At 39.7% G+C, this 13,310-nt stretch overlaps 1 protein-coding gene across 2 annotated transcripts in view; it reads left to right on the top strand.

Annotated features, from left to right (window-relative positions):
• The window catches only part of DNAH14 (dynein axonemal heavy chain 14), a 298,523-nt gene that overhangs the window by 16,652 nt on the left and 268,561 nt on the right, over positions 1-13,310 (top strand). The window contains exons 5-7 of one of the 2 annotated variants that reach the window (XM_040636128.1): positions 5,337-5,467; positions 8,068-8,220; positions 9,345-9,457. In XM_040636128.1, coding sequence (XP_040492062.1) covers positions 5,337-5,467; positions 8,068-8,220; positions 9,345-9,457 — 397 coding nt within the window. Of the gene's footprint in view, positions 1-5,336; positions 5,468-8,067; positions 8,221-9,344; positions 9,462-13,310 lie in introns of those variants that run through there. The other variant, XM_040636129.1, reaches the window with a different exon arrangement.

Here is a 13,310-nt window from a genome sequence, read left to right as displayed (position 1 = left end):
ATTAGGAACAATCGCTAAAGGTTATGGTTATGGGAATTGTGAATAAAGTTGTATGGCTCTGTTTTATCCTTTTAGTAAAACTTTGTGGTATCATTATATTTAATTCTTTTGTGTCTTTGTCTGACACAGAGTTTAAATCCCCAAATAAACATTTCATTTAAACTGATTTTCCTCCCTCACGTTTTCCAGTTTGTATTTTCTCTGTACCTGAGATTCTTATTTGTATTAGTATCCTAAGTTTGACAGGAAAAGGGAAACTTTTCTGTTTCACTCATACACTGTGGTCCAAGGCAGATTAGTCATAAAGCTATGGAGACTTAAACTTCTGGGCCCCTCACTTAAGTAGGCTTCATTTTTTTAAAAAGAAGATCCCCACTATTATGAACGCCTCGGATGGCACAAAAGCCGCAAAGCCGTGTGCCTTGTCTGCGCCCTTCCCGGCAAGTACAAGCGGCAGCTGTGTGACAGAGCCGGGCTCCTGGACCAGGTCAGTCTATGTGGCATTTTTGAGATGTAATAAGACCCCTAATCAGCTGACTTTTTGTTAATCCAAAGGACATTTTCCTGGATGAGCCTGCCCTAATCTGATGAGCCTTCAGAAGAGACCAGAGCAGAAGTAGACGTCACGTCGCTGCCGTCGAAGGGGCAGACGGCCACGTGGTGGGGAGGGCCTTGTGGCAGGGACCCCGAGGTAGACTTTCGTAGCCGACTGTAGTACCTGGCCACCTGTTAGCCGCTCATGTGGCCACAAAGAAGGGAGTTCTGCCGGCAGCCTGGGGGAGCTTGGAGGCAGTTCTTTGCCTGGCCGTGTCTCCGGATGAGGGCATCGTCTGCCAGCTTGTTCATGTCAGCGCTGAGAGACCCTGAGCAGGGGACCCAGCGAAAATTTGCTAGATCCCCGAGCCCTGGAAACCGGGGGGTGATAGATGCGTCGTGTCTTACCCCCAGTTCGTGGCAATAGAAAGCAAGTACGGAAGTAAAGTGGTAAACGTGGAGCTCAGGGCGCTCCCCTTTCCGTCCCCTGTCCTCCGTTACAGTGGGGCCAGCCGATGGTCACACTCACATGGGCGACTGTCCTTTCCATGTATCGTCTACATTGATATTTGTCCATTTCGGGAGTTTAAAAATTTGTCCACATATGTTTTGACACTGGTTCCTTCAAAAGCCGGAGCCTTGTTCCCCTCCCTTTAAATGAAGGCCCGACTTAGTGACTCAGTTCTAACCAATAATATAGTGGGCTTGATAGTTTGCAGTTATACAAAGTAGAATGTGCTGGAAGCGATGCTGTGTGCCCTCCATGACTAAGTCACGACAGGCATAGTGATCCCTGCTCCTGCGTGCTCTTTTGGCGCCCTCTGTGGGGGCCGCCGGTGTCCTGTGACACACGTACGCAGCCCTACGGAGAGGTCCACTGGAGAAAGAGCTAGACGTCCTGCGCATCGCCATGTGAGGGAGCTAACCGGGAGAGGGGTCCGCCAACCCCAGGAAAGCCCTCAGCTTTTTGATTGCAACCACGTGGGAAACTGAACTCCTGACCCATAGAAACTGTGAGATAATAAATATTTGTTTTAAACCTCTAAATTTTAGGACAGTTGCTCACACATCAATAATGAATACATCCATAAGATATATGGCATTATTGTGTGTATGCAAAAGTGCACGCACCGTATTGACCAGAATAAGCTAGATAGAGAATACATATGGTACGATTTTACTTATATAAAGTAAACGCTAGGTAAAATTGATCTCTAGTCTTGGAAAGCAGGAGAGTGGTGGTGACTTTTGTGGGAACGGGCTAAAGCGGAAGTAGTAACTGGGCAGGGGTTCAAGGCCGACTTCAGGGGTGCTGGTGATGCTTCTCTTCTCGATTGGTGTGCTGGTTCCAGGGTATGTTAGTGCCTGAAAATGCATCAGTCCGTATGTCTACGGATGATATGTGTACTTTTCTGTGTGTATGTTATACTTTAGCAAAAGCTTTAAAATACACATATATGTGACGTTTTGTGTCCCTTTGTAACCTGTCCTTTTGAGATCATTCATGTTGATGTGTGCTTTTGGAATTTACTCTTTCTTTCTTTTAAGATGACTTTTTGTCTAGAATGTCCTCTCTTCTCTTTTTCACCCTCTCAAGCCCGATGTTAAGATCCATTTTTATGAGATTTCTGTAAAGCTCTCAGTGAGGTCCCGAGTCTGCGGTGATCCTTCTCCTTGGAGGGAGTGCAGTACTTACTGGCGGTGTGGCTCCTTTGACAGTTTTTATGTGTCATCTTTCATTATGAGGACATAGTCACATCATAGAATAATACCGGCACTTACATTTTAAACTCCAAGGCAGCAGAAGTTCTGTTTTAAACTTTTTCTTTTTTTTGAGAGAGAGAGAAAGTGTGGGGGACGGGGCAGAGGGAGAGAGAGAATCCCGAGCAGACTCCATGCCCAGCACAGAACCCGACGTGGGCTTGATCTCATGACCCTGAGATCATGACCTGAGCCGAAATCACTAGTCAGACGCTTAACTCCCTGAGCCACCCAGATGCCTCTTTTAAACTTCTTAAAAGAAAGGTTTTATTTTCATCCTAAAGATACTTGGTTTTACACTTAAATGCCAGCACTCTTGATTAAGCACTGTCTTCACTGTTACTCCTGTTGAAGATTCTGTCTGGTGTTGGTGCTTCTTCAAGGCTGTAAGATTAGAAGGTGAGGGCCCGAGAAGGTCAGCCCAGTGCTCACTGATGAGATTTTATTGTGTCTAGAACAGAAGAGACTGGGTTGTGTTTACATTGACAAAAAAAATTTAGTCTTTATGCTGCTCTTTTTTTTTCATGGTTTTTTTCTGGAAGACTTTCTCTTGAAAGTTGGAATTTCCTGACCTTATTTCAGGTACCTGGATTCCGGACTCACTGTGAAAGTGGAATGCAGGCTAGTTTCCTTGTAGTTCTGATTAAAGGAATTGCTGTCTTGGATCATACTGTGCACCCAGCACGCTAGGACAGTGCCTCACCCTGCCATGTTACGTATAAAATGGATTGTCTGATTTTAGTAAATGTCTGTGATTTTTTTTTTCCTAAGATTTTATTTATTTATTTGTCAGAGAGAGAGAGAGAGAGAGAGCGCGCGCACAAACGGGGGAGCGGCAGGCAGAGGGAGAAGCAGGCTTCCAGCTGAGCAAGGAGCCTGACTTGGGACTTGATCCCACAACCCTGGGATCATGACCTGAGCTGAAGACAGACACTTAAATGACTCAGCCACCCAAGCATCCCTGTCTATGATTTCTCAATTAATCTGGCTTTTTAGAAAAATTTCTACCCAGCATTTTGGAGGATATATTATTTTCCTTAAACTTACTACATATTCCGAAAAATCGTTATTTTGAATTTGTCCTAAATCGCTTCCATTCTCCAGTGGTTCATTAAATCTGCCAGGTTGCCACCAAGAATGGATGTGTTAATTTACGCTTATGCAATATTGCATTAGAGCAATACCCTGGCCAGCAGTTGATGTTTTCTAACTTAATTTTTTGCAAGTCTGATGGGTGAGAATGGCTTTTTCGTTGTAATTTTAATTTATGATTTTCTGATTACTAATGGGGTTGAATATTTTTTGGTATGTTTACTGGCCATTTGTCTTTTCCTATAAACTGTTCATCTTTCTATCAAAACGTTTATTTCTTATTGGGAAGAACTCTTTAAATATTTGATATGTTAATCCCTTGCTTCTTACATAGGTTATAAACATTTTATTCTAACTTGATAATTATGCTTTAGCTTTATTTATGGTGGCTTTTCTGCTGTATAAATTGCTAAGTTTGAAGAAGTCAAATTTATTTTTTTTAACATGCTTTGATTCTTTTTCAGGAGCATATATTTTCTCTAATATTTCTGTAATTTCCTTTTCCACATTTACTTCTGTAATCTATAGTTTACCCTTGCATATAACTGCATAGTTTTCAAAATGGCTAACCACTTTCCCATTATGATTATGAACAGTTAACAATCGCTCAACTGATTTGAAAATACCTTTATACCTTTTTTCACTTACTAGATTGTGTTTTGTAAATGGCCCTGTCTCTGGTCTGTAATCAGTTTTACAGATCTGTTTTCCTATGCCTTAAGTGCACTACTGCGGTTTCGATTGGTATGTGTTGTTATAGCCTAGTCTGCGTGGCTTACCTCTCAGCTGGACGTAAACTCTTTGTGCCTGTGCTAGTGTCAGCACCTCCCCTTCTCTCTTCTACACCTAATAATAACTAGCTTTCTTTTCAGTTAAGTATTTTAAACTTCTTTCCGTGTTTAAGCAACTGATAGGGCCCAGACTAGGGTGAGACAGGTGAGGTGCCTAGGGTACAAGGTTAAAAGAAGAATTTACTCTTAGGGTTGTGTAGGACCGTATCCTGGCCCTGATGTTGTTTTACACAACAGTTCAAGTCCTGTTTAGTCCTGAGTTAAGAAGCTGTTTTGATCAGTTGGTGTCTGTGATTCCTAGAGATCCAGAAATCTTGAACAACTTCATAGCATTGCTGGTTTTGCCAACATGGTTTCTGGGTTGCTTCTCTTCCCAAGATTTGTTTTACCAAGAAAAGCAGAAGGTCTACGAGGACAAGCTGTAGAGCATGGTGAATAAAAGCCAAGAAAAAGGAATGTTTCAAGAAGGAGAGAATCATTAGCTGCTAAGAGATCAAGGAAGAAGGTCTGAGGGGTGCCTGGGTGGCTCACTCAGTTGAGTGTCCAACTCTTGATCTCAGCTCAGGTCTTGATCTCAGGGTTGTGAGTTCAAGCCCAACCCTGGGCTCCATGCTGGGTGTGGAGCCTACTTGGGAGGAAGGAATGAGGGAGGGAAAGAGGGAGAGAGGGAAAGGAGGAGGGAGGGAAGGAAGAAGGAAAGGATGGGAAAGGAAGGAAGGGAAGGACGGAGGGAAGGAAGGAAGGAGTCTATTGCATGAGAATCTTTAGGAAGAATATTTCCACCTTGCATGGTCATCACTTCTTTCCTGATCCTACTGCTTCCAACACCATCTTTGGCTTTTATTAAGAAAAGCCTCCTAACTGGCTCCTGTTTGAGTGTCTTCTCGTGCCAAGTACCTGTGGAATGTGGAATTAGGTCTTTTGTCATAACTTTTTTAAATGGAGAAATACTATTCCTTTTTTCCGGCTTCTGTTGAAATTAAATTTTAAGCTATATTTTCTCTTCCAATTATATGGTCTTTGTGTAAATTTTAAGTATAAGTTTCCATTTAAATTTTTTCTTTACGTAGAAATATTTGAAATGTTATACATTATCCTAAGTGATGCCTGTACTCACACTTATATTAGATCTTTTTTTTTTTTAATGTTCTAAACCAGAACCAGAGGATGATGATGTGACAAGACATATTATAAGGCTAAGAGAAAAGTTTGGTTGGCAAACGATGTTACCGCAGCGCTGTTTGGAGTACAAAAGTTCCAAAATTGCAATTCAGAAGATAATTCTAAAGGTATTAGTCTGTTTTATCCAGTTTTATCTTATAAATCTTAATTTATACCTTAATCTTAATTTCATTCACTTCACAGATATCAAAATTAGACATGATTACATTAATATCAAATTATAATCATTGTTTCATAGTAAATGCTTATGAAAGTGTTGGGCGTTTCACTTGTCTTATTTCAAGGAGGGAGAACAGATTAAGATATATCTCTGAAATGTGAATCTACTCTTACGTTCCTATCAGAGTTTTTCGTGATTTAGAAAGAAATTCTAATGTACTTCTGTAACATTGTATCCTACTGCCTGGTACCCAATTTTCTATCTCATTGTCTTCGTATTTCCTTATCTTTTCCTCTTCTCAGAAGTTTTAGCCTGTGCAGGGTCACATGACCAGAGGGTACAAGCGGCAATGAGAAGTAAGGTCTGCCTCCTGTGCCCTTCTTCATTACAGGAGATCGAAAATTGGGCAGGATCATCTGTAACTGCTTTTAGACCCAGGATTCTCAAAGGGCGATCCCCCAGCAGTCACATCAGCATCACCTTGTAGCGTATTTGCCATACATGTTCTCATCTCCACTGCAGACCTTCTGAATCGGAAACTCGGGGTGGAACCTGGTGACCTGTACTTTACAGAGCTCTCCAGGTGATTCTGATGCACAATTGAGAACTGTTGTTCTGGACCAGGACCAGCTTATTTTTTCTGAGAAGTGCCAGATAATAAAGATTTTAGGCTTTGCAGGCTCTCTGATCTCTGTTGTAATCACTCAGCTCTGTCACTGCAGTGCAGAAGCAACACCAGACAGTACGTAAGCAAATGGGTGTGGCTGTGTTCCAGTGAAACTTTATTTACAGAAATAGGCACCTAGTCCTGGCCAGAGTTTGCTGATCCCTGCTCTGGACTGTTACCAGGAGGATAACTGGTCTTTACGTCATTGTCAGAAGCAGCATTCCTGTAAAGCAAAGCACCATGCATAATGGAAGCAGAGTCGCCCAGCTTTGAATCTCTATTTATATGCTCACTGTGTGTTTTGGGGCAAGTTTCTGACCTCTCTGATCTTCAGCTTCTTTGAGCTTGAAATGGAAATAATAGTACTTAACCTTAGAGAGCTGTGAAACTTAAATGAGGCATGCAGGTGGCCTGGTGTCCGGCACGTAGTGGGGATGGTGGTTGAGAAAACACATAGCTGTGCACGAGCCAGCTGTCCTTGGACTCACTGAGAAGGGATGTTTCATTTGTTTGTAAAGAAAAGATTGAGAATACGAAAAAATACTTGCTTTTAATTGAAAAACAATAATTTAATCGGAACATATTATGCTTCTAATAAGTGGATGATTTAATTACATACATGACCCATTTGGATAATTGTGTCCACATTAAGTTTCTAGTATCCTCAACTTTCTGGAATGTAATTAGAACAAAAATGCCTCAAGTGGCCACATAACTAACCAAGCCATGTACTATACAAATCATCACCTGGAGCTTATTTATTTCATTTTACTTGCAGTTTTTAAACTTGTTTTTTAAGGTTTCCAGGTGCATATCATCTGAGAGGTCAGAACAAGACAGTGAGGGGCGCCTGGGTGGTGCAGTTGGTTAAGCGTCTGGCGCTTAGTTTTGGCTTACGTTGTGATCTTCAGGGTCATGAGATCGAGCCCCGCATCGGCTCCGTGCTCAGTGGGGAGTCTGCGTGAGATTCCCTCTCCCCCTCTCCTTCTGCTCCTCCCTCTACTCTCTCTTTCTCTCTCAAATAAATCTTAAAAACAAAACAAGACAGTGACCACCTGGGACCATTAGGGAGAAACAGTAACAGTCTTCAACGAGGACAAAAACTTTTTTAAGAAGTAAAACTGGATCCAAAATTTTAAATTCCAGTGATTGGAAAGTCTCAAAGCTAAAATAAAGAAATTGCACTTAAAATTTTTTCTTAATATGAAGTGGCTGATTTCTTAGTAATGCCCGGTAAGTAAGAAAGAGGCATTATAGTATATTGCAGGGTCTCAGAGCATGGATTGTATTCACATCTCAACTTGCTCCTTCCTTCCGAAATTACCTAATTTCTCAAAATACTAGTTTCTGCATCTGTTCAATGAGCTTAAAAAGATCATCATCTCTGCAGGTAATTTAAAAGATTAAATTTAAGAGATTAAATTCTTGTGGATAATGTATATGAAACACATTACTTTTTAAATATTTATTATTTACTTCACAAATATTAGTTATTGTTATAATACGAAGCCATCATCATTATCATAATAAATGATTAACATGCTTCAAAAGTTTCTGGTGTTGGCAAACAAATTTATACTAAAAGTGAGGCATGAGTGTTGAAGGTATGTTGCCAGGTTCTTTGTTTGACTAAGAGTGCATGAGGAAGCATGTCGATGAATTTTCATGAATGTTGTTTCACCACATTATAAGAACAAAAATTACATATTTTAAATCTTTCATAAGATTGGTCTTGTTGAACTTTGGACACAAGTTTAGCTTTCCTCAGTGATATTACTCTTAATTTTAATCGAAAACTGTTTCAATTTACTGAGTAATCTGTTGTTCAGCCATTTTATTACTTCTTTTGGTCAAGTTATTTAAAATTTTTTTAACCTCAGGAACCTTTAATGGATGATGGAGAATTTGTATATTGCCTTCCTCGGAAAAATCGTCAAGTTCTCTATAATCCATATGATCTTCAGGTGGTCTCTGCCCACAGAGCTAGACACTGCAAAGAATTTTGGATTATTACTGCATCATTTATCTCAAAGGTAATATAGAATGGGTGTTTTTAGCTTTTAGAATCATATTGGAAAAATATTATCCAATTTAGAATATCTTTGTGTGTTTCAGAAAAACCTCATCATTTGAGGGATAGTTTATGTTTAAGATCCTCTTTGGGAGAAAATTATTTAACAGCAAGTTTGTTTTTTTTCTTTTTTATAGAGATACACGTTTAAGGATTCAGTTTCAAAAACTTTTAATCTCAAATACTTTATTAAAGTGTAGCTTTTTTTTTTTTAAAGAAAACTAGACTACAGGGATTTGCTGACATAATAGGAATTATAATAGTAAAAGAAAATGTTTTCTCAGGTTTGTGAGAAACTTCACTGCCAGATGTAGAAACCCCCCATTACCCTCTTACATAGCGCTCTGCTACTTACCGCAAGTTGTAATTATAGAGTTACTTTTTTTGATCATTTTCTTAGTGTCTGTCTGCTTCCCCCTACTCTGCCAGCCAACCACACTGTAAGCACGCGTGGGCAGGGCCACATCGGAATGAAGCAGATCTGTAGGTGTAGATGTGGAGATATCCCTGATGTGTATTATCAACTGAAAATGGGAGGAACAACTTCTGTATAAACCAAAATATGCACATAAGTACATATGTGCTGATATAGTCATACTTTTATTTCCAGAAGAAATTTAAGAAAAGGTTAACATTCAGATGGGGAAGAGGGACTCTGGGGAAGGGAATTCCTTGATGAAAGGCCTGTGGTTCTTGGATGTCAAAGTAGGGTATCTTGGTAATGGCATTATTAGTCCCTTTGGAACTACGGCATCCCTGTAGTCAAAATTGAGCTCATGATATTGCAAATCATGAGACTGAAGAAATGAACAAATATTTGTGAAAAGTATCTAAGGGTGAGGAAAGTTTCTCTGATTCTTTCTCTGTTGGAGCATGAGAAATAGTATTAGAAAAAGGGCAAGGATAGAAGCAGTGTGGAAAGGGAAATCAAGTTTGGGTATAGATGAGGTGGTGGAGGTCATATAGAGAACAAGCTTAATTATAAAAGCAAGTAGTTATGAGGCAAACAGGCTTTCTTAGTTTCTTGAAAATAGTGCATATTTTTTTAAAGAAATAAAGTCATGGTTTTGTGCTTTATATTTGCAGGTTACTAAAATAGGTGATGTAGAAGAAATAGAACTCATACCTACTTTGGAATGGCTTTTAGAAAGAACATGTTACTATTTATTACAGCAATTCAGGATATTTTCCAATTTTCGGTGAGATGAAAGAAAATGAAACCAATTATTTGTAGTATGGTCCTGTTGAAATAGCAGCTGCCTGGTTGATGTGTGGGTTCTACATAATGCCATCTTTATGGGGAATATTAGAGGAAACGGGGTATTCCATGAAAGGTTCTTAGACAAGATGGAGGTGTAGGAAGATCCTGAACTCACCACCTCGCACAGACACCACAGACCTCCAGCTGTGTGTGGAATAATTCCCTTGGAAGAGTTCAGAAAACCAGATGGACAGTACCTCTACAACAGAGGAAAAAGGCAGCATGGAGATAGGGAGGAGAAACAGAGACATGCTCTCACCTGAACCCCACCCCCAGTGCGGCAACCCACAAACAGGAAGGATCTCAAACATGTGGAAACTACCTGAGAAGTAAGGAATGTTGCCCACATCAGGCACCCCAATTCTTGGGTTCTGCACCAAAGAGATAAGCCACCAACATGGAACACAATGGGAATTATGTCCAGGAAAACCACAGAACCCAGGGAACAGAGAACCTGCTCATAAAGGGTTTATATGCACAGCTTATATGCACACCCTGGGGCCCAGAGCGAAGGCTGCACCTTGAAAAGTGTCTAGGCCACATGTAAAGGAGACCCATTTACTATTCTTAAGGTGAATGCCAGAGAATCAGGTATCTTTTGGGACTCTCTCTGGGAAAGACAGGCTGGCAGCTGCCATTTTTGCAATCCCATTCCATTTTGCTAATGCCAGTGTTGGCAGTCACTGTTTGGGCAGTCTTCCTGTAACCTGGGCACACCCCAATCCCCCATGCCAGAAGTGCACCCCAGCCACCTGGGCAGGCATCCCATCCATCCATCCCTAGCCATAACTGCACCCCAGCTTGCCTGGTGAGTGCCGTGCCCCTTCAGTGCCACAGCTGGGCCTCACCAGCCAGCAGGGGTGCGTAGCCCACACTTGGGACTCCCTTTGAGCATCTGGCACCGGTGGCCAAAGGGGATTGTGCTTCTCAGCCTCACAGGTCACCTACACAAGGCCATTTCTTCAAGTTTGGGAAAGATAGATGTTTTGCCTAATCCATTGGAAAAAACCAGAAAATCAGCAAAATGAGACAGAATGTCTTCAATGAAAGAATAAGAGAAAACTTCAGAAAAAGACCTTAATGAATTGGCAAGAAGTAAATTAACTGATCAGTAGTAGTTCAAAGTAATAGTCATAAAGATGCTTACCAAATTTGGGAAAGGAATGGAACACAGAACTGCAGCAAAGAGATAGAAGATACAAGAAAATACCAAATGGAAGTCACAGAGCTGAAGTAGAACAAATTAACTGAGAAAAGCAGACTGGATGAATCAGAAGAGTGGGTCAGACAGTGAGCTAGAGGACAGAGCAACGGAACTCACCTGGACAGAGCAGCAATAAGAAGAGAGGTTTTTAAAAAGTAGAGATAACACAAGTGATCTCTGGGACAATTTCAGGTACACATTCTCACTATAGGAGTCCCAGAAGAAGAAGAGGGGGAAGAGGGGGCAGAAAAACATATTTGAAGAAATAGTGGCTGAAAATGTCCTTAATCTAGGGAAGGAAACAGACATCCATATCCAGGAAGCCCAGAGATTTCCAAATAAGAAGAACCCAAAGAGATTCACACCGAAATATAGTATAATTAAAATGTCAAAAGTTAAAGATAGAGAATCTTAAAAGCAGCAAGAGAGAAATAACTTGTTACATACAAGATAAACCCGTCAGGCTATCAGCAGATTTCTCAGCAGAAACTTGGCAAGGCAGAAGGGAGCAGCAGAAGCGTATTCAAAGTACTAAATGAAAAAAATTGCAACCGACAATACTCTACCCAGCAAGGTTATAATTCAGAACTGAAGAAGATGAAGAGTTTTCATATAGCAAAAGCTAAAGGACTTCATTACCACTAAACTAGCCTTACAAGAAATTCTAAAGGGACTTACTTAAGCTGAAAAGAAATTATACCAGTTAATGACAAGAAAACATATGAAAGTGAAAATCTCACAGGGGAAACAAAATATATAGTGAAGGTAGTGAATTAATTATTTATAAAGCTAATACAAAGGTCAAAAGACCAATGTAGTAAAATTAAAACTACAATAATTAGTTAAGGAATACATAAAAAGTTGTAAAGTGTGACATCAAAAACCTAAAACATAGAGGGGGATAAAAATGTAGAGTTTCAGAATGTATTCAAATTTAAGTTGCTATGAACTTAAAAAAACACCACTGTATACGTAGGTGGTTATATATGAACCTCATGATAACCTTACAAAACTTAGAGTGAGCACATGATAGAAAATGAATGAGAAAGGAGTCTAAACACTGAAGAAAGTTATAAGACGTCAAGGGAAGAGAGAAAGGAAGAATAAAGGAAGAGAGACAAACTATAAACAGCTAGAAAAGAGTTCACAAAAGGGCAAAAAGTACATATCTATAAAAAATTATTATTATTTTTTTGTGAGCAACAAAGCAAAAGTTATTGAGTGATAGCAAAGTGATAGTACAAAGCTTCCAAGGGGGGAGGGAACCTGAAAGGTTTGCCCTCAAAAGTTAATTAAATGTAAACAGACTAAATTCTCCAGTCACAAGATGTAGAGTGACTGAATGGACTTTAAAAAAAAAAAAAGACTCATCTATATGCTGCCATCAAGAGACTCACTTCAGAAGTAAAGGCACACAGACTAAAAGCGAAGGTATGGAAAAAGATAATTTATGGAAACGAAAAGAAGGCTGTTGTAGCTATACTCCTACAAAATAGACTTAAAGACTTACAGAAAATAAAGTAGGGCATTACATAATGATAAAGGGGTCAATCCAGCAAGAGGATATAATATTTATAAATGTATATGCACCCAGCATAGCACCAGTATGTATAGAGGAAATGTCAACAGATCTAAAGGGAGAAAGAGACAGTATGATACAATAATAGGAGGGGAACTTTAACATCCCACCCATGTCAATTATTAGACCATCCATGCAGGAAATCAATAAGGAAACATTGGCCTTAAGGGACACATTAGACCAGATGGACTTAATAGATTAACACAGAACATTACATTCAAAAGCAGCAGAATACATTTCTTCTCACATGCACATGGTGCTCTCTCCAGGTAAATAACATGTTAGGCCACAAAAAAGTCTCAGAAATTTAACAGGATTGAAATCATATCAAGCATCTTTTTCAATGATGATGGTATGAAACTAGAAATCTATTAGAAGAAGGAAACTGGGAAATCCACAAAAACAAGGAGTTTAAGCAACATGCTACTGAACAGCAAAGGGGTCTTTGAAGAAAGCAAAGGAGAAATAAAAGAAAAAATACCTAGAGACAAATGAAAACAGAAAAATGACATAGCAAAAATGTGTGGGATATAGCAAAAGCAGTTTTAAGAGGGAAGTTCATAACCATACAAGCCTACCTTAAGAAACAAGAAAATCCCAAACAGCCTAACTTTACACCCAAAGGAACTGGAAAAGAAGAGCAAATGAAACCCACAGTTAGTAGAAGGAAGGAAATAATGAAGATCAGAATGGAAATAAGTGGAACAGAGACTAACAAGACAATAGAAAAGACCAATGAAACCAAGAGCCAATTCTGTGAAAAGATAAAATTGACATACCTTTAGCTAGACTCACCAAGAAAAAAGGAGAAAGGGCTCAAATAAAATCAGAATGAAGGAAGTTACAACTGATACCATAGAAATATGAAGAATCATGACAGTCACTATGAACAATTATGCACAAGCAAACTGAACAACCTACAAGAGATGGATAAATTCCTAGAACCATACAACCTACCAAGACTGAATCATGAAGAAGTAGAAAATTTAAATAGACCAATTGCTAGTA

This window comes from Ursus maritimus, unplaced genomic scaffold (genome assembly GCF_017311325.1).
Source record: "Ursus maritimus isolate PB19 unplaced genomic scaffold, ASM1731132v1 scaffold_2, whole genome shotgun sequence".
In the NCBI taxonomy this organism is placed as follows: Eukaryota; Metazoa; Chordata; class Mammalia; order Carnivora; family Ursidae; genus Ursus; species Ursus maritimus.
This window is presented reverse-complemented; position numbering and strand designations above follow the sequence as displayed.